The following is a 21,051-nucleotide window of genomic DNA, read 5'->3' on the forward strand; positions in this document are numbered from 1 at the left end:
GTCTAACCTCACAAAAAAGGGAAAAACCAAAGACGACAGCAAATCCATTAACGATATACAACTGAAAACTCGTCAGAAAGGGAGGAGGGGCCGTAGCCGGGGCGGGGGGGGCCGGGGTATTGCACATCATCGTTTGTTCTTCATACATCTGATTAAAAAATATAGATATTTACACGAGTAAAGCGACCTGGAGTTTTACAAAATTCCTACATTTTTGTTTTAGACTCTCTTACAGGAAAAAAGAAAAGAGACGGAAAGAAAAAAAAAAGAACAAACAAACAAAACAACCAACCCAAGAGCGGTCAGAAACTGCAGAGCTTCCATTTCGGTTTGTAAAAACCCCTTTTTTGGGTTTGTTTCGGCGCTGAAGGCGGGTGGGGGGGTGCGGGGGGGCTCCGGCTGGTTCTGCCGGCACCGGTTATCGGCAGGGAAGGGGCGAGCCGAGCCCCCCGCGCCGAGCCCCGGCTCAGCCGCCCCCTCTCCCCGCTCGCCACCGTCAACAGAAAAGCCAGAAAGGAGGCAAAAAGATAGTTAAAAATATATAATAATAATAATAATGAAAGAAAATGGGAAACAGGGGCGACGGGAGCTGCCGCCGCGTGAGGTGGTTGCGTTCGTGTCCGTAGAAAAAGGATCAGCCTTTGGTTTCAACCTCAGGAGAGCCCCGGGGGCGGCTGCTGCTGAGGGGCGTTTTATGCATCCTGGGCCTGGGGAGGGAGCGGGACCCCCCGGGCGGGGGCTGCGGCCGGGGGTCCCGGCTGCCCCCGGAGCCGCCAGCGCCGCGGAGGCGGCCGGTTTCGCCGCGGCCCCCGCCGGGGATGGGCGCCGGGCGGGCGCTTCATTTTTGGTTCTATCGGCTGCCTCGCTCGATCCCTTTCGCCGGGGGACCCCAGTGCGGTGGGATCCCCCCCTCCCCGCCGCGGCACCGGGACCCCCTTCCCTCGGTGCCTCGTCCCTGCAAACCACCCGGCTCCCGGGAATCCGCCGCCGGGAGCCCGGCCCAGCGAAAGCGGCTTCGCAGGCGGTGGCTCGATGGAGCAGGCGACACCCCCGACCTCCCGCCCCCTCTTGCAGACCCTCCGAACACGGGGCGGAGGGTCCCGGGGGTCCCGGTGCCGGCAGGAGCGAGAGCAAAGCTCCGGTGTTCAGGTGCCGCCGCCCCGACGCCTCCGTGCGAGCGAGAGCGGGGAACAGGAGCGACATGGGGAGCCCTCGCCGACCCCCAGCAGGGAGCAACTCGGCGGCATGAAGGCTTTTGGGGGGGCAGGGGGGGGCCGGAGCCGGTGTCCCCACTGCCGGGGGGCAGCGTGGGGGATCAAACCCTGCAGCAGAGCGGGCTGGAGATACTGGCCTGTGCCGAGGAAGAGGAGGAGGAGGAGATCCCAGACAGTGGAATGGAGCCGTCACCCCCCTTCCTGGCTTCGGTTTCCTTCATTTACGGGGGGGCTGCGGACCCCCATGGCCCCCCGTTGGGGCCAGGGGTACGGGGGGGGCTTCAAACCCCGCGGGGAAGAGGAGCTGGGCAGAACCTCGCTTCACCGACCGGCACAGCCGCGGGGAGGCCGGGGAGGGGGTCCCTGCTTCACGCTCCGTGGATCGACACTTGTTAAAGCTCGGGGCGCAGCGGCCCCCGCCAGGCAGGGGGGGCTGTGGCCAACGGGGAGGGGGAGTCCCGGGGGATTTTAGCACCTAATCTGAGGTTCGCTTCGCCCGAGAGCCGGGACGGGCAACGCCGGGCTCGCACCAAGGAAAGGGCTCGTGGCCCCGCGCTGTGCCGTGCCGGAGAGCCGACCGGGACCGGGGCGGGAGAGGGAGAGGGAGGGAGAACAGTCTCAAAAACTGAAGTGAGACTTTGGGGGGGGGGGGGGGTGTGGAAATCAAGAGAGTTACAAAAAGAGAAACTAAAAAGCTTAATAAATAACGAGGGAGGTGAGAGAGGTGGGGGGGGAAAGCACAAAAAAGTCCGTTAATATTTAAATAACTCCATTTATAAAAAGGCAAATTGTTAAGAGCTCCCCCTGCTCGGGGTTGTGGTTTGTGTTTTTTGTTGTTTTTGTGGTTTTTTTTTTTTTTAGTTATTGATATTTTTTCTTTTAAATATTTTTCGTAGCCAAAGTCAGTGCAAAGGAGTATAAAAGAAAAACCAACAGTTCCATGCCCTAAGGGTGGAGGGGCTGAGCTAGAGACAGAGGAAGAGTCGAGGGCGGGCTGGGGGGGGGCCGGGGAGAGGAGGCCGGGGCAGGGGCGGGGGGGGGGGGGTTTAGCCGACTTTGTGCTCGCCCCGCACGATGTGGGAGGAGAACTCGTACCGGTCCTGGCTGTGGTAGCCACAGATGTTGCATTCGAAAGGGTCTCTGAAGCCGTGGCAGCCCATGTGGATGGTGAACATGACGTGGTCCAGGAAAAGGATGCGGCAGTGCTCGCACTTGAAGGCCCTGATCTGCTCCCCGTCCTCGTTGACCACCCGCAGGGCTTCTTTGGCGGAGCTGGGGGTGGCGCGGGCGGCCGGGGGTCCCTCCGGCACCTTGGGGTCCTCTTTGGCGTAGGCTGGGCTCTGGCGGCTGCTGGCGCAGGTCCCCGCCGGCAGCTGCGAGCTCCGCTCCTCGTGGTTGCTCTCCGTGTCCGTCGAGTCCTGGCAGCCGTTGGTGGGCGAAACGCCCTGCTCCCGGCCCCGGTACACCACCTGCACCCCGTCCGGCACGTCCTCGTGCCCCTCGGCGGCTTCCCGGCTCCCCGGCATCTCCAGCCGGCCCGGCAGGGGCTGGATCTGGGTGTAGACGGAGCTGATGACGGGGGTGACTTCCGAGATGCAGTTTGTCGGGGGGAGCCGGAGGGGGCGAAGATGCTCCCCCCCCATCAGGGACAGGGAGCTGCCGTAGGAGGGGTCGAGGGGGTGGTGGGCCGAGACCATCTCCACGTCCTTCTCGAAGCCGGAGTTCACGTCGAAGGGCAGGTCCGAGAGGGTGAATCGCATCTGCTTCTCCCCTGCCGGGACGGAGAGCGGCGTCAGGAGGGGCAGCCGTGGTTTTGGGGTACATCACACCCACACCCCCCCCCCGCCCTCCCCGCGCCAGGCCCGTGGGGATGGGAGGCGCTGGGCGAACGCGGCCTCGGCTCCCGGGGTGGGGGGGGTGGTCCCGGCTCCAGCGACTCCCCCTCTCCCTCCGCTCTGCCCGGGACGCGCGGGCGGGGGGCGGAAATCCCCTTACCCACGAACTTCTGAGGTGTCGATCGTTTCCGTTTGGTGAGGCTGTTGGCCAGGCGGTCGATGAACGCCGGCCGGTCGGCCGAGGGGTGCAGCAGAGAGTCCGGCACCATCTCCAGGTCTCGCATCTCGTCACCTGGCGGGACAAGGGAAACGCGGTTCAGCCGGGAACCGCGGGACGGGGCGAGCGGGACGGGCACGCTGCGACCCAGGCCGGAGACTCCGCAGCCAGCGCTCCAGGGACGCCGCTCCTGCCCTCTGCCACAGCTGGGACGGACCTAGGGAAAGGCTCCCGGGCTGCCTGCTCCAGGCCCAGAGCTTACCCCGTCGGTGAATCGGTCGCGGGGGAGCGCCGGCGGCCGGTCCGCCTCCCTTCTTCATCGAGCTGGGCCCGCTCCTGCCACTTTGGGGAAGAGGAGCCGGCTTCAACGGATCGAAGTGCCCTCGTTTTTCTTGCCGGCTCTCAACCCCATCCTGGAGAGACCTGCCCCGCGGCGCTGCTGGCGAGGGCGGCCCCGCCGTGCCCGTGCCCCGCAGGGTACGGATCGTCCCGTTACAGCGTCCGTGCGGCCTGAACCGGCGAACCTCGCCGTAAGCACCGGCGGCTCTCGGGGCACCAGGTCCGGCTCCAAAAGGGCAGGAGCCAGGAAGGCTCCGGCGTTGGTTCTCTGCCGGCGCAGCAGAGCCGGGGGGCTCTGTCCGCAGGCTCCGAGGAGGAGCCGGAAGGCGCTTCCACGCCACGCGGTGCCCGCAGGGGCAACCCCCCGCCACGGCGGCTCCCTTATTCACGGAAAACTCTCTCGGCAGCTCTTGCGGTAGCAACACAGGCTCAAGGGCGTGTTTCCAGGCAGAGGGCTTTGGCACCGGGCTGGCGGCGCGGGGAGGAACCGGGGAGGTGCCGCTGCGCTCGCCGGGGTCCGCAGCGCCAACCGAACGCGCCCGCACAGCACCTTCACCCCCCGAGTGCCGGGGCTCCCGCTCTGCCCCACGCAGCACCCCCGCTCTTCTAACGGGGGGGACGTCCCCGAAGCTCACCCCTGCGCCCCCTCCCCACCCCGCCGGGACCCCTCCCCACGGGCGGCGGGGCTGAGCCCCCCCCCCCCCCCCCCCCGGCACTGACCTTGCTGGCCGGCCAGCGACTGCGGTTCAGTGTTCAGACTCTGCAGGTAGTTGTGGCAGCGCTCCTTGTGCTCCTCCAGCGTGCTCTGCTGCTTGTAGCTCCGGCCGCAGTAGTTGCACTTGTAGGGCTTGCCGACGGTGGGGGAGGAGACTGCAAAACAGGCAAACCAGCGCCGGGCCGTCAGAACGGACACCGTGCCCTCACCCCTCGCCGAGGAGCCCGGGGAAGGGCCGGGCGTGCGTCGACGGGCGAGAAAAGCGGCAGGAATCGGTTCACGGCCTCCCAGCGTCCGCCTCCTGGCCACCATCTACCCCAAACGCAGCCACCGCACGCGCCCCGGCAGCTCCACGACTCTCCTCCTCGAACGCCGCGCCCCGACGGCGAGCCGCAGAGGGGCTGGATGCTCCCGGGCTTTGACGGATGGGGAGCTACGAAATTTGGCCAAACACCTAAACCAAAACACCTCTGACCTGCCTCTTCCCTGCGCTCTGCTCCCCAGACACCAGCCCCGCGGGTCTCTGGCAGCTGCCCGGCCACAGGACCCACCTCCAGGCAAAGCCTCGACGGCAAAGGCAAGGTTTGAGGGGGGCAGCGGGGACCCCCCAACTTTCCAAACGTTTCCAAGCATTTCTTCACCCTCCGGTTTGCCACAAAGCGCTCGGTGGCTCGGCCAGCGCGCGGAGCGTGCGCACCCCCCCCCCCCGCCCCCCACCGAGATTCACGATAAGACACGTTTTCACCCTCATCCCTCCCAATTTCCTCACTCCTGACGGAAAACCAGCGAAGCCACCCCAGGTCGGCGCTCAGCTCCTGTCTCCTTCGCCAGACAAAAGGAGAGCGGCCGCCGCGTGCCGCAGAGCCGGCGCTGCCCCTCGCCGCCGCCGCCACCTCGCCGTTATCTGCACGTTTTAACGGCTGTCGGTGACAAACCGTGACCCCTCCCGAGGGGAGATGGTATCTCTGAACCCCGGCGCAGTTTCCATCGCGCCGAGGGAAACGCAAGTGCTGACGCGGGGGTTTTGTGGCGCTCGCCGGGCGGCGGCTCAGCGGGTGCGAGCGCGGCGGTCCCGGGGCAGCAGAGCAGCCGCCGTCCTTCGGGCGGGGGGAGCGGGCGAGGCGGTCCCCAGCCCCTTAAATAGTCTCCGGGCGGGGGGATAAAGGGACCTGGGCTCCCCGAGGACCCCCCCAGCCCCTCACATTCGGTAACGCGGTGATTCCAAGGGACCCGCTGCCGCAGGTTGACGCCTTTCAGGCGAGGCGGCTCGTTAGGGCAAGAAGATGCTAACGGGAAAAAAGGCGAGTGTGGGGCAGCTGAGACAGAGAGGGGGTGGGCTCTGTGCCCCCTGAACCCCCCCCCCCAGCACAGCCCCAGGTGCCCCCTTTTCCCCGGCCGTCGCTCTCGCCTCCCGATAAGGGCAGGAGCCCAAACCGTGGAGCCGCGCCACGCGGGCCGCGGCGGCCGAGACGAGCCCTCCCCCACCAACACCGCCCCCCCGGGCCGGGAAGGACGGTTTCGGCAGCGGGGCAATGCCCCGAAACGGGGTCACGTTTGCCGGGAGCCGGAGCCCGTCGCCCTCCGGCCGGGCCGGCAGCCAACCCCGCGGCTGCCGCCTGCGTCACGCTGGCCCCGGCCGGCTCCGGCGCGAGGCTCGGGGAGGAGCGTGCCGCCTGCTCGAGACCCGCCTGGACCAGGCTCTTTCTGTTCCTGCCGGGTTCACGGGGGTGTTTTGGGGGTTTTTTTTGCAGCTTGTGGTTTAACCTTTAACTGCTTTTTAAAATAAAAGCACGCGTTTTCAGGCTGTAGGTGAATTCGCCTTTACCCCCCGCCCCAGCTCTGACACCTGGATTCACGAGAAGTGTTTTGCAGCGGGGCCGGCACCTCCTCTTGCCACAGCCCCTACCGGATCCTGCCCAACCGCCACCGCGGTGCCGGTCAACGAGTACGTCTGCGTCCACGCGCGCCCGGTCCCGGCCCGGCAGCTCAGCCAAGCCACAGGCAGCCCCGGGAGTCCAGGAGCCGCCGTGGATTTCACCACCGAAGCTCCGGGTTAGAAATCAATCCGGGGAACCCGATGACAAGGGCAAATCTCTCCTCCCAGCCCTCCCCAGGCAGCGGCATTGTCGCAGAGCAGCTGAGTGTTGGTTTACTCCGGTCCCCAGGGAGGCGAGGATGCCACCGGCCTCCGAGCAGGCACACAAAAATGCGCGTCAGGAATTCACTCCTCAGCTCTGGCGATTCGGACGCGAGAGCCTCGACGCCGGAGTCCATCCCATCTCACCGATCGCCACCACTCGCGCCGCTTCCGAAGTCAAGCGCCCCCTGAACGGCTCCGATTCGTCACCCCTGAACCAAACAACCCCCCAAACCCCCGTGTGCGTTCGTGCTTCGCCAAGCCCCCGCCCCCCCCCCCCCCCCACGGATGGCTGCGCTGGGATCGGGGTTGCCTTTCCGAGCTGGGAAGCTCCGTGCGGACCCCCTGAAGTTTTTGTTCCTCAGGATCCAGCCTTCCCCTTCCCCGCCTCAGCCCCCGTTCCTGTTCTTTGACAGTGTCACCATTTACCCACCGACACGAGCTCGTGTCTCGGATGGGCTCGATCCATTCGTCACCCGCTGCGAGCGAGAGGCTTCCCGCCAGCAACCAGGCCCGTGTGGGACCCCCGAAGCTCTTCCCCCACGGAACGCCCCAAACACGGGGGAGGGGGATGCTCCCCCGCCGCCGGGCCCCACCAGGAGAAGTTTCTCCTGACCGACCACAGCAAACAGCAAGGCTCCCTCCGAACACGAGCTCCAGGTCCGTTTATTTACGGGGCTGCGAAGCGGCGAGGACTAAAAGGGAGGGCGGTCTCGGGGGACCGGCGGCTCGTCTCAGCTGTCCCGGGTGGGGGCTGCAGCCTCTGATCTATTTCAGAGCGACGCAGCGTGTTTGATCTGGGCTTTAATACCTCGCTTTTTTGGACAGCGCATCTTCCGAGATGAAAGCTCCGGGTCCCTCGTGGGGACGGCATGAAACGCGCACGTCTCCAGCTAAGGCAGAGGGAGGGAAAGCCAAGCCCCGCTGCCTTCCACCCCGGCAGGGCAACCGCTCGACTTTCGCCTGTGAAATCCACATTAAACAAAGGTTTTTCTTAGTAATTAGCTCCCATAAAGGCTAATTTTCGTTTGATATGTTGCGAGGGCTCGTCCCACTTCTGCGTCTCTCGACTGAAGGACTCAGGGCGACCCTTTCCACGCCTGGCGGCGGGGAGATGGCGGCGCAGCTCTGCCACGGACCCACCTCCGGATGCGGTGCACAGGCACAGCCCGAGAGGGGGGATCTCGACCCACAAGAGGCGACACGACCCAGGAGCCCAGAAATGACCCTGAATCTCCGGGTCTGGATGGTTTTGGGGTCCCCCAAAGCACGTTCATTAGGAGAGAGCCCCCGCGAGCCCGAGGCGGGCCGGGAGCGGGGTCTCGCCGGCCACCGGCGCTGCTGGTGCAGCACTTGCCCCTCGGTTTCAGCCACACAACGGCCCAGCCCACCAGGGAGGGGACGGGGAGGGTTTAAACAGAGCGTTTAAACGGAGACCCTCCCCACGGGACTCTGCTCCGGACACACCAGAAGATCCGTTTCAAACACCCAGCTCCGGAGCACCCGTCCCCCGCCCAACACCCGCGCGCTGAAGGTCCCCGGCGGGGCCTCGCCAGCAGCACCCTGGAAGGGCGCAGGGCAGAGCCGCCGGCCAGGCGAGCTCGCGGCGGACGGACGCCAAAGCCCTCGCTCTGCCGCGCGGCAACTCCGAGCCGAGCCGAGGCAGCGCCGGCCAAGATGGAGCGCGGCTCGGCGCCGGCCAAGCTGCTGCCGCTCGGCGCAGCCGGGGCGGAGGGGAGGAAGAGGGATGATGCCGATCGCTCCGGACCGAAGGACTCGCGGGGAGAGCCGAAGGCCTCGAGGCGGAGCGGCTGCGGCTCGGCTGGTCCTGGCAGCCGCCGCGGTGCTTCGCGGGGAGCCGGGCCACCACCGGAGACCGAGCCAGGCCGCCGCCGGCAGAGCCCGGCTTTCCTCCCCCGCGGAGCGGGGCGGGAGGAGATGCGCACAGGCAGACGCTCTTTGCTCTCCAGAGTTAATGACACAAAGGGTTTTGCCTCTTGCTTTCCTCCTCCCCCCCCCTCAGAGATAAGGAAAGAACGTGGGGAAAGGATTTCTTTGGAATTTCTCCCCATTAACTGGCAAAGCCTGAGGCCACCAACCTCACCTCACCTCATCTCACCTCACTCCTCCCCCGGGGCGATATCAACTCTTTCCCTATCACCTCCTGTTGGAAACTCTATTCTGGCCAGGCTGGAGAAGCAGGCAAGGGACCAGAACAGTTTTATACCGAGAAGCAGCTTTGCCCCTTGGCAGCTGGGATGTCCAGGGACAAAATATAATGGATGGAAAACTCCTGCAAACCCCCGAGCCTCAGGCAAGAGCCAACAGCCCCATTCCAGGCTTGGCACCTTGCTTGGGGGGTCAAACCACCCGGATTCCCCTCTGGCACCTCCCGGAAAGCCTCAGACGTGCGGGAGGGAGGGAGACCACAAACTCCCAAAAGAAACAGCCAAGCGGGAAGATTCGTCCACTGCGAGATGGGAGCTGAAACCCGGAGCACCGGACCCTCGGGGGGGGGGGGGGGGGGGGGCAGAAACGTCAAAGAACACGGAGGCTCTCGGGCCAGGGTGCGGGGAGGGGGGCGAGTGTCTGGGCTCCTGGGCAAGGCTGCGACGAGAAGAGGCTCTTCGGGGGGGCAGGTTTCTTCCTTCAAGGAAGCGCCTGCCGCTCATTTCCAGGCAGCACCCGAAAGGTTAGAGGCCCAGGTGTTCAAAGCCACCTGCGGGAGCTGTGAAAACCCCGCCGAGACACGCCGGTAGGCGAATCAAGGGAAAACGATCGCGAAGCAGGGGGCCGGCGGGCGCGCTTCACTCCCGCCCGTGGCCCCCGCCAGCTGTTACATCACGGAACCGGAGGGTGAAAAACCACATCTCAAATGTCATCTTGAAACAGGACAATGTCAAAACAACACACAAACAAAACCCCTCGGCGCTCGTTTTCCCTGGGGCAGGGCACACCCAAGGGTGGGACCTATCTTGACTCAATAAAATCTATTAAACATTTATCTTTATAAGTAACAGATGCCACAGCACCCGGGGACACAGCGGCGCAGAGCCCCGCAGGCGCCCCTCTGGCCAGCGGCGTTCCCGGAGCACGAACCGGACGCCGACACCACCTCCCCCAGCACCCGCTCTGCCCTCGGCGCGTCGGCTCTGCGCCGGGACGGGGCCGCAGCAAGCCGGGAGCCGCCACGAGAGCAAGTTTGGCTGCTGTGGGTTGGGAGCCCGAGCCCGGCGCTTCGGAAAGCCGCGCTCAAACTCCCCCGTTCTGAACCACCACCGCGCGCTCCCTCCCCGCCGCCTCCTCCCTGCCCGCCCCGCCGCCGGCCAGAGGCACCCACCGGAGTGCGTCCGCAGGTGGCCGGTGAGCGCGTCCCTCCTGCGGCAGGCGTAGTTGCAGAAGGGACATTTGAAGGGCTTCTCGCCGGAGTGCAGCTTGATGTGACGCAGGAGGTTCCCCTTCTGGGTGAAGGAGGCTCCGCACTGGTTGCAGTGGAACGGCCTTTCTCCTGCAAAACCAGAGCAAAACCCCCAGTTAAAAGCATTTTCCACGGCTGCGGAGGAGCAGCTCTCGAATCAACGGCCCGGGAGAGCAGAAGCATTCCCGGGTTCGGCGGTGCCGAGCATGTCGGAGGGAGAAGGCTCTGGGTTAAGGGCCGAACGCAGCGCTCTGGACGTGACCCCCGACCTGGGGAGCGACAGACCTGCCGCTGGAGGTTGGGCAGTGACGAGGACAGACCACCCACTCGCGCCTCCCCGGACCCTTCCCCACCGGCACCTTCCGGCCGCCGTTGCCGGGGGCAGCATCCTGGACCCAACACCCACCTCCCGCCGTATCTGTGCCCACCAGCCGGCACCCGCTTGCCACCCGCCTTCGGAAACTTGCTCCCCTCGAGCCCATCGTGCCCCGGCAGCAACACCGGCCCCAGGGCGGCCACTCACCGGTGTGGCTGCGCTTGTGCACCATCAGCACGTTGGGGCCGATGCACACCATCCCGCAGATGTCACACTTCAGCTTGCCGTTGGGCAGCCGGATGCCCCCGGGGGAGTGCGGCTCCTGGCCCGTCCCGTCGCAGTAGCCCAGGGGCTCCGAGAGCGAGTCCTCCACGATCACGCTGTCCTCCTTCTCGAGCATCCGGTCGTCCTGTGACAGCAGCCGGCTGGCTTCCTCATCGCTGTACATCTCCACCTTGATGGAGTTCGCTACGAGGAGGCAGAAGGGAAAAGACTCAGTCAGTGGAGGAACAAAACCTCTCGAGTTAACGAAGCCGGGAGCGCGGCTTGGGCACGACTTACTCCTAAAAGAAACACCGTGATGCGCCAACAGATTTGTTTGCGATAAACGTGCATCTTCCCACTTTGCCGACTCCCCAAGAACAGCCGTCGAACGCGGCTCGCAGGAGGTTACGGGCTGCATGGCCTGTTTGCACACCCCGCAGGTTGCTGCTCTGCATCCTGCCCTGGGAGGTGGCCGACTGAAGAGAAAGACACTCAGTTCCCTGGATCCGAAGGCAGAGGGGGAAAGAAAAACCACTTTAAAGTGGTTAAAGTACTTTAAAGCCTTTAAAGTACTGCAGGGGAAGCAAAGACGCCAAGTTTTGACTCTGAATCGGCAAAGGCTCAAAATCCACCGGCACAAAGAGCCGAATGCGAGTCTCTCGGATGGTCAGTGGATCTCGGCTCACCAGAGAAGCCACTGATTCACTGCGAGTTTTCACCTTTGCTACAAGACCCGGGATCCATCAACTCCCTTAAAGGCAGAGAAAAGGAACCGAAGAGGATGGTGCTGCCTGAAATCCCCCAGCGCTGCCCCAGCTCAGGCCAGGCTCCCCGCAGGCAGCTCTGCCTCTTCCCCTTCCCTCGACCGCAAAGAGGGTGCAGGAACCGCAGCAAATGCGGGGAGGGGGCGACCATGCAGACACCCGCTTGGGCACCAAAACCCCGGGAAAGCTTGTGTGGAACCGGGGAAGCGGCCGTGAGCGATGCCAGGGACCAAGGTCCCGCAGCCAAAGGCTGGCGAGTGCCGGGGCAGCCGCCCCGCGGCGTTTCTGGCTCAGACACGAGCAGAGAGAGGGCAGGAGCCCGAGAAGCCCCCGGAGCCGGCCGAGGGAGGGGTGTGGGGCCAGGGCAGCAGGTGGGTCTCCCTGCTGCGGGGCGGGCGCTGAGCCGCCGCGAAGCCCCCGGGTTTCCCTCCCCGCCGCCACCTTCCCGTCCTCCTGCAGCATCGGGAGCGGGGGCTGGCGAGGGGATGCGCCAGCCCTGACCTACATTCCCGGCTGCTCTAATGATCTGTGGAATGCCACAAATCAAACACTCCCCGAGACGACGGCGACCGCTCCGCTCCCTCCGCTGCCAACAAGCCGCAGCCCTGCGGGGACCGGGAGAGGGAAGGACGGGAGAAACCTCTCGCTCCCCTCCCTCCCGGTGAACTCGTCCGCCCAGATCCTGCACGCTGCCGCCCTCGGCCGAGCGGTCGTCCCACCTCGCGACGCCAACCGTACCCCCTGCCCGAGGGAGGAGCGCCGCCGGGACGCCCTCAGCCTCAGTGGAGAGTCGCCTGTTTGGAGAGCCAGTCTTTAAGTGGTCCAACTGGGAAGTTTCCTCCCACTTTAAGTCGGCAGCTGGGAGCGAGAGGGCATCCCCTGGGGAGGCTCTCTGGCCAGGGACGGCCGCTCCTCGGCCGACCGCACCCGCTACCTGCTCCCGTAGCGCTGGTCCAGGCCGGCCCGAGGAAGATGATGATGGAGTGAAGTCGAAGCCAGGTCACCCACATGGCCACGCACCGAGCCCACGGGCTTAAACAAAATATTTACAGAATCCCTTTAAATATCAGATTCTTATTTCTTCCATTTAAAGCAGGAGGCTCTTCCCAATCCCTTAAGAGGAGAGCTGTGGGGGCTGGAGGCAACTGAACTTTATGTACACAAAGGAGGCTCTGCTGCTGCCCGGAAGGCAGGAGGCTGCGGCGTCCAAGCTGCCTGGTGGAGACAGGCGTGAGAACGGAGCAGACCGAGCACAACCACACAGAAATCCCAGCAGCTTCCAGATCTGGTGCTGACTCGACCCCTGGGGCTCGTTCAGCTCTTTGTGAGAGCGCGAACACTCACCCCCGGCCCGGGGACGCCTGCGGCACGCCGACGGGCACGGCGGACCCGCCGGGGGGACTTGAGAAAACCTGGGTAACGTCCCGGGTACCAAACCACCCGGAGGATTTGACCTTTAAAACCTGGGGGGGGGGGGGTTCAGAACAAACTCTCCCACCGGCTGAGGCAGGGACGGTCCCTCCCGGTGGGCGAGCAGGAAGGCCGCGGGTCGCTTACCGGGCACGGAGGACGCACGAGCACCGCAGAGCGGAGACGGCGGCAGCGAGACGGTCCCGGTCCTGGGGAGACTCACGCCTCCCGCTCCCCCGGGAAGGGCGGCCACACGGCCCCCGAGGAGCCAGGCCACGTGCTGGCCGGGGAGAAAGCTCCTCTTCCCCGCCGCCTTGACCCGGCAGGCAGGAGGGCTCTGGCCCTTCCCCAGCGCTAGGTACGGCTTCGCTAAGTGGGGATTAACGAGGAGCAGCAGCATGGAAGTGATTCATCCGAGACTGTGTGAGGTTTATTGCCGGGTGAAGAGCCCAGGAATCCTGGCTCTCGCTCCCCTCCTGCCCCTCCTGGATCCCCGCGGCAGACAATGCTGCCTTCCCCGAGAGGCTCCAGGCAACGTGAACCGCGCGCACACCCGGCCTTGGCAATCGGAGCCGCCTCAGACCGTCTGCTGCGCCGCTGGCCAAAGCCACCGCGGGCTGCAGACCGGGAGGAGACTCCGCAGCCGAAGCATTCTTGCGGGGGGTGGCGGGGGGGCAGGACTGTATTTATGTGTTGGCCGGTGCCACCGCGCTCCCCGGGGAGCATCCAGGAGACCCAGCGCCGGCAGACGCCTCTGTGCACAAACACGAAGTGAAAAGCTCCTCTCTCGGTGGCGGGAGCTGCCTGCACGAGTTGACGTTTGCTGCACTTTGATTTTCTGGTTGGGTTTTTTGCCTTTTTTTTCCCCCCCCTCCCATTCCCCTGGGGACTTATTTTTTTCCTGGGCATAGAAGGGAGGCCAACTATTGTTCTGTAATTCTCCTTTCAGAACCAATGCAGAGTCCGGTCTCGCTGGAGAGAAGTCTCTGCTGGCAGAACAGGTTATATAATATTCTTGCTCCTCTGGGGCACGACGCTTGCTGGATGAACCAGCTGTGAAGTCAAGTCAGATCAGAGGCAATACCATCACTCGCATCCTGCCGTTAAAGGGGAAGGGAGCGTTATTGTCCTTTCCGTCAGCCCACGTGCTCAACCCCTTTTGCTTCTGATCAAGCGAAAGGGCTGCGTTACCTCTCGGAACTGTCCTCTGCGAGAAAGCCAAGACTTCGGTCCTTCGCAGAGCTCCTGGGCGGTTTTATAGGGCAGATGCAAGACAAACAGCGAGCACTAAAAGGAGAAACGGGCAGCGGAGCTAATTCGTAACACTGCCACGACTGAAAACGTAACGTTTCGGGTTTGTTCCACCCTGGCTCAGAAGGAGCGACCTTCAAACGGCAGGACCTAACCGGAGGTGGCCCAAGCACCTCACGGCTGGGAGCCCAGCAGACAAATTACAGGGGAGTTTCTCTGCTACGGAACAGCGACAGGGAACCGCCCGCCGGCAGGCGGGAGAGGGGGCAGAGCAGAGCGGTGTCGGCCGAGTCAGCCCGGTAGAGGTGGCCCAACTGCCGGCTCTCGGACGCCGAGGGCACGATCCAGAGCGGGACTTGCCAACCTGTCTTGTCTCCTCCTGCGTCAACACGGCCCAGTGGCACGCACGGCCCACGGAGGCTCTGCCGGTACCGGCGGTGCCGAGCTTGCCCAGGGCCACGCCGCTGCCCAGGGCGCAGGGGAAGCGCCACGTTCCTCACCGCTCCCTGCGGCGAGCGGCGGGGCACGCCAGGGCCAGGGCCAGGCTGCGGCCGCTCGGACCTGGCTCGCTGGGGAGCAGTTTCCTCCGCTTCTGACAAAAAGTGGAGAATCCCGTCAGCAGACCGGGAAGGGGGCGGGAAGTTGCACGTTGCGGGCAGGAGACGCCCCACACCGCTCCCGGATCCCCGGCAGGTGCCAGCCACCGGCTCGGCCAGCGGCACTCTGCCGGGCGAGAGCGCACGGGGGCAGAGGCAGCACCGGGCAGGCCCTCGGGGGGGGCACGCACCCGCTCTGTGCCCCCCGTTCCGCTCATTTCTTGGCGGGGGGAGGAGGCGCAAAGGCCGGAGAGACACGATGGCAAAGCCGGGGCCTGAACCCAACGGCACAGCGCGGCCGGGGCAGGCGAAGGCTGGGAGCCGGCGGGGCGTTTCATCACCCCGCGGCCCTCCCAGTGCAGCCGGTGCCCAGGGGCTCTCCGAACCTCCCGCAGCCACACAAAAGCACTTCCCAACGGACTCCTTCAGGCAGAGGCAGAGCTCTGCTGCGACAGGAACCGCTGTGCACGCCGCAGACTCCGACCTGCCCCAGCCGCCACACGGGAGGAAGCCCAGCAGCTTCTCGTTTCCCACACGGCCACCTAGACGGGTACAGAAGATAACTTGCTCCAAAGAAACCAACAGCCCCCCCAGTCCGGCACACGCAGCTGCTTCAAAGTCGAGGCGAAGCTCACAACCACAAGGGAAGACCCCGACTCCTCGGCATCGCCGCAGCCGGTTTGAAAACCTCTGGGCTCAGCACCAGCCGGTGCCCAGGATCAGTAACGGGGCGCGGAGCCCAACGCAGGGGTTTATCCTCTTCGGTTGGAAAACAAAGAGTCAGACTCAGAAATCTGTCACAGCGGGAAGTCAAAATCTATGTCACGCCTGAGAGAGTGCAGGGTTTGGGGACAAAACAGGCAGACCTTGGCACGGCTTTTTTCCAGTGAAGTCGGCGTACTCACCACTGAGGGAGCGGCTCGGGGAGGAGTGCTGGCTGTTGGGTGTGCTCACCGTGGGTCCCACGATCGCCGAGCTGAACTCCTTCTCCAGAGAGGAATCCCCACTACCTTTGGGAGGAGGGAAACGCAAGTGAGTGATGCCTGAAGCACGGCTCGGGGCCTCCCACCGCCTCCACCCCGCCGAGCCCTCTTCCCAGCACCCCTGCTTTGGGCAGGGGCTGCTGACGGGCCCTTCGAGGGGCTGGAGGACACGGCGTTTACCCCAACGGCACCGCCTGCCACGCACACCAGGACGGTATCAGACAGGAGCCTGGTGCCTTCTGGACCACGGTCCTGCAGCTGTGACCCCCTCAGACGCACCAGCCCCGAGCCAGTGTCGTGCCGACGGCACAGCACGCTTCGCTCTCTCGCCGGCTTGCAGCAGGGGAGGGGGGTAGGCTCGCCATACTGGTGGGCTCGCCACGCTGGCGGGCTCTGCGGGAGCTCCGGCCGGCACTGCGGTGCAAGGGTGTGCCAGCCTGGCGGGAGCCAGGCCACCCCCTCGCCCAAGTGTGTGTCCCCCACCGAAACGACCCACGCCTTGACCTGCCCGGCCGACCCCAAGGCTCTGCCCGGCCTTTGCCAGGCGCCGGGGTCCCCCTCCCCGACCGTCCCTGCTGAAGTGACGGTTCCCAAGCAGACACTCACGGCCCCGGGGGGGCTGAGCCCACCCCAGACGGGCCCTGGCAGCCCCTGGAAGCAGGCCCTTGCCCATCCGCACTGGAAAGCGAGTTCCGCGGTGCAGCCGCCCACCAGATCACCTCGAGGCCGAGGCACTGGCAGACTCAGTTTTTCCCCGTCGGGGGCTGGCAGGTTTCTGTTCCGGCCAGACCCGCCGGCGCGCAGCAAACCCCCGGTGCCCTGGCAGCCCTCCCCACGTGCCCCCGAGAGCCGGGCTGCTGCCCACGGCGGCGGCCGCTCCTCCGTGGTGCTGCGGGGACGGCGGAGGTTCACGGTGGAAAGTGCAGAAGCTCCGTGAACGCCTTTAGCACAGCTGGGAACGTTGTTTCTAACTACTCGCATCTGGAGAAACTCTCCTCTCGGTGCTCCCCGAGCCCAGTTCATCCCATTGTCTGATGACTACTGGGACACTGAGCTCATCAGCCTCGCTGAGCCTGGGAATCATTTATGGTAACTGCCCCCGGTGAGGCAGCATCTTCTAAATCGCTGCGCAACTGGGACACCCCAGCAGCACCCTCACCCTCCCCAGCTCCCCACGGCAGCGTTTTACAGAGGTTTCCTTTCCTCCTGGGGTCACAGTGGGAGAGACTTCGAGGACCCTTCCCTCTCCCCTCCCCGCGCTTCGGCGAGGCTGGCAAGCTGCTGCCAGCGAGTTCGAGTCAGGCGAAGCCTACGTGCACTGCCAGCCCCAGCAGAAGAGGTTAACGAGGAGGCTGAATGACGAGCCCCGAGGAGGAAAGCGCCCCCGCTGCCTGCCGAGGGGCAGCCAGCCCCTGCCTTCCTCTGCGGGCTGGGGGCACGAAAACCAAACAGCCGCTCGCCGGGGCGAGGCCGACCCTCTCAAAGGGTCTCGGTACAGCACCCGCGGCGTCCTGAGCCTGCCTCGCTCACATTCGCCTCTGTGGGCACCTCGGGGGGGTCAGGCCTTTCCTTCCCCCTCCTCCCTGCCAGCACAGGGGATTCCAGACACCTCTACAGCACCCTCCAGGGTCAGCCCCTCTGCCCAGCGCAGCCCCCTGCGCCCCTTCTCCTCCGTGCGCGGAGAGCGAGCGGAGACGGCACCGAGTTATTTCAGGATCCTTCCCACCCCACCCCACCCCCCCGCTCCCGTTTAACTCGCATTATTCTACCTTGCTGGAGATACCCTGGAGTGTTATCACAGCCAACTCCTTGGAAACAGCGCTGGAGCCCAGGCTGCGTGTGCATGTCTGCGTCGCTGGCAGGGCGCACGCAGCCACTCACCTTCCAGGAAGAGCAGATTCCTGGAAGCGAGGGAAACGACCGTCATTTTACAGTCAGGCAGCACGGCGAGCGGGAACCGGGGCTGTGCCGCTCCCCGGCACGGGGACACGCGGCCGCGGCCTTCGGAGAGCGGGAGCCGCGCCGAGCCGGCCGGGAGCGATGCTCTGAGGAGGGAGTGGGCGGGGGACGGGGGGGGGGGGACACCAGGGATGATGCAAGGTCTCTGCTCTGCCCTCACGACGCGGCTGCGAGGGGGCTCAGCGGCCAGGCGCGGGACCCAGAACATCGGTGGGGAACAGAGGACGCGATGAGCGGAGGGAGAACAGCGTCGTCCCCGACGTCAGCCGAGGCTCACTGGGGCTCCGACCCTCCCGCATCGGTGAGGGCTGGCGACACCAAAGCCTCAGTCCTCAGCTCCACAAACGGAGCACGAGGGTCCCCATTTAAACTCCCCCAGCTACCCGGCGTGTCCGGCCCCAGGGCCGGGCAGCTCTGGAGCAGCAGCCCAGCCCAGCCCAGCCCAGCCCAGCAGCGCTTCACACCTTCCCCGCACGCCCAAGGTACCCACAACCGAACGGCCAGAGCCCACGGCCACGACACACGAGGCCACGGCCCTGCACTGCTGCTGGAAGGAGTTGTTTTAGGCAGCGTTTCCAGGTGAGCTTACCTCGAGGTGCCGTTCCTGCCCCACAGAAAAAGACCCTCCTGGTCCCAGGTTTAACCCCGAAGAAGAGATCAGGGCTCTCTAACGGCACCCGGCGATGCCAACAGCAGGAAGAACCTCCCCGCGCTGTTCTACAACCTCTTCCCAGCTACCGCCAGTCCCCGGTGCCTTGGAGAAAGGTTAAAAACCCCAAACTAGGATTTAAGTTAAAAGTAAAGAGGAGAAAAAAAAAGTAAATCGCTCCTCGGTCCCTTCAAGCATAAAGGCCGGGCACGGCATCTCGTCTGCAGCTCAACGCTGGGCTCCTCTGCCAGCTAGCTTCATCCTCCGGATCCCAAAGGATCCCTCCTATCCCAAAGGACCCCCCCTGACTGGAGGCACCAAGGGATACCCGAGCTGATCCTCGGTGCTCAGCCCTCCCCGAAACAGGGGTCAGCCCAGCGCGAACCTTCGCACTGCCAGAAGCCTCTGCTCCCCGGGGAGGGATCGCTGCCGAGCCCACGCAGAGCCGCACGGACCTCAGCCAGGGCCTCCCCGCCAGAAAACCATCCCCCCAACACAGGGACGGGGTTTTTCCCCCTGTGCAGCAGCGGGTCTGACACCGGGACCCCCGATAACGGCTCCTGCGAGCAGCTCGGAGCCCCGGGAAGGGGGGCAGGCCGCCTGCCACCGACAGCGAGAGCTGAAGCACTATCCCGCCCCTGGGAACAATCCCTACTTGGTTTCGACGGTCTCTCAGCAATTTCCCTCTCTGATAACTTTCCAGACTCGAGGTTTCAGGAAATATTGGGTCACGTTTCATTTGCTCTAAAAAACCAAATGGAAACCTGAACGTCAGGCAAGAGACGGTCCGTCTGTCTGTAGCCCAGTTATCCGAGGAGCCGAGAGCGTCCAACCCTGTTCTCGGGTGCCCGGCACCCAAATAGGAGAGAGGGTAAAATGGAGGAGACCTGGCCTGTTTGGGGGATCCGAACGCCCTTTTTTGGGGTTCAGCGCCTACGGAAGGACTCGCAGCCCGAGGAGGTGCCACCCGAGGCACCGGCGCGGCACAGGGAGGCCTCTTGCCCGCCTCCGCCTTGTTCCTACCCCCTCTGCAGTAACGACTGTCTCTGCCAGAGCTGTTTCAAAATTGACTTATTTTCCTCTGAAGAGCTCAACGGAGAAAAAGTATTTCACATTCATGACGTTTCCGGGCTTTCGGTTACCTCGTTATGTGACAAACGTGAACTTTTCCTTTTTTTTAAGAGTTCGTTCAATTGAACCTATTTCCCAGAGACCAGTTTCGAGAGCCCTGCTGCTTGTTCCCTGCAGGCACTGCAGCAGCTCAGCCACCCGAAGCAGCTAACCTGCAGGCCTGGACCCCGACCCTAACGACGAGCTGACCCTCGTTAGGCCTGCCCCGACCCCCGGGCCAGGCAGCCTGGGCAGCGCCGCCTTCGCCCCCCCAGTACCAGGGAGCTCAGAGCAGCGAGCCCCGAGCGGAGCCCAGCAAGCGGCCGCGTCCCGCGGGCGGCCGCCCTGGCACGGCGCGACCGGCCGGCTCCCAGGGCGGGGGGGGGGATCGTGCCGTTTAACGGGGACATCCCGGCAGCCGAAACCCCGGCGGCAGCGTGTGCCGCGCGAAGAGCCGAGGTCTCACCCGGGGGAGCGGAGGACGGCTCCGCAGGAAGGAGGAGCGCACGACAACCGCGGGGATGAACTTTGTCAGGACGGGCGAGAGGGAACGTGATTTATGGGCAGGGGCGTTGCGCAAGGTCCCCCGCGCGGCTCTGCCAAGGCGCCGAGTCCCGGCCACCGCAGCCGCTCGTTAGAGCCGCCGGGGTCCTCTCTCCCCTCCAGCGCGCTTCAACTCCCGACCGCCCTCCCCGCCGAGCCATTCATCCCTGGCTCCCCCAGCTCGCGGGGCTGCCGCGGAGACCGAATCCTGCCGCTCGTGTCGCCGGGGATTGGGGCATCGTGAGAGTTCCTTCTACATCCACACCAGCTTTGACTCTCATCCCCCTCTCCACCCGAGCAGACGGACAGACTGAGGTGTTTCCGCGCCGCGGACACCAATCCCCCAGCGACGAGAACAAACCCCACCAGCCCACCCTGCCCGCGGGCCGGGTTCTGCAGGCGACCAGATCACCTAAACCCCCCCAGCGCCCCCGGGGTCCCCTCTGGAGATGGTCACTGCAGCCCCCAGCGTGGCAGCTCCGGTCCCTGCGACCTCCCCGGCGCGCCAGCACCGAGAGCAAGGCGAGCCCCCCGCCCCCCCCGCTGCCCCGTCACAGCTTTACGGCTGGAGCTCGGCCCCGGTGTACGCGCACCGACAGGCAACGGCGCTGGGCTCGGCAGGCGCGCGGCCGAGACCACCTGAAATACCGTAAATCTCTCGCCGCCGCGGGTCCGGCGTCGCGCACTCGGCGTGCCGGAGAGCGGGACTAACCCCCCGTTCCGTGAGCGCGGCCAGGAGCCCCGAGGGAACGACCAGCCTCCCCGGGACCGTTCGGCGCTGGGACGGCACAGCCGTCCCTGGAAATACGTTTTCCTTCCAGCTTGCAGCGAGGCTTGAAATCTCACCTGGGAGTGCCGGCTGCCGCCCACCGGACCGGCAGGTGAAGACACGGGCACAAACTCCAGCGCAAACGTCCGCGGTGCCGGTTTCTACATCAGCGGTTTGTTACGCCGTGGGCTTTAACCCCCCTCAGACACCGCACGGAACAGGCTGGTGTCCTCAGCACCGCTCCTCCATGCTCAGCAGCGCAGCCTCGGGCAAAGCAGCGAGCACAGGACGGCTTATCCCCAGAGGCCGAGGGCGAGCACCTTAAACCGTTAGCAACCCGAAAGAGCTGGCAAAAATCAAGATCAGACATACCAGATATGTAAGATCGTCCATTACAGTCTTCTATATCCATCTTTAAGGTACTTTGCTGAAAGAGAAAGCAGAGCTCAGTCAGAGTTGGCCTCCAGAAGCTGCTCGGACTCTCCTCCTCCAGTGAAACGGCCCGACAGCTTCTCGGAGCAGAGGAGTTACTCGCCCCGAGCTCCTTTAACGCTGCTCTGCA

The 21,051-nt window shown here is 64.8% G+C and overlaps 1 protein-coding gene across 3 annotated transcripts; it reads right to left on the minus strand.

Moving 5' to 3' along the window:
- Positions 1-2,260: 2,260 nt before the first annotated feature.
- Positions 2,261-20,911, minus strand: IKZF4 (IKAROS family zinc finger 4). Of its 3 annotated transcripts, XM_086478705.1 has the most exons (8): positions 20,862-20,911; positions 17,229-17,360; positions 15,382-15,486; positions 10,399-10,659; positions 9,798-9,965; positions 4,326-4,475; positions 3,210-3,341; positions 2,261-2,985 (listed from the first exon to the last, which is right to left on the minus strand). In XM_086478705.1, exons 1-8 carry the CDS (start codon positions 20,899-20,901, stop codon positions 2,261-2,263), a joined length of 1,713 nt encoding a protein of 570 aa, XP_086334831.1. In that variant the 5' UTR covers positions 20,902-20,911. The 3 variants fall into 3 exon arrangements, with proteins under 3 accessions (XP_086334831.1, XP_086334832.1, XP_086334833.1); XM_086478706.1 differs by lacking the exon at positions 17,229-17,360; XM_086478707.1 differs by lacking the exon at positions 20,862-20,911 and having other exon boundaries at positions 17,341-17,386.
- Between the last annotated feature and the right edge of the window lie 140 nt (positions 20,912-21,051).

This window comes from Leptosomus discolor, chromosome 27 (assembly GCF_034619465.1).
Source record: "Leptosomus discolor isolate bLepDis1 chromosome 27, bLepDis1.hap2, whole genome shotgun sequence".
Taxonomy (NCBI): domain Eukaryota; kingdom Metazoa; phylum Chordata; class Aves; order Leptosomiformes; family Leptosomidae; genus Leptosomus; species Leptosomus discolor.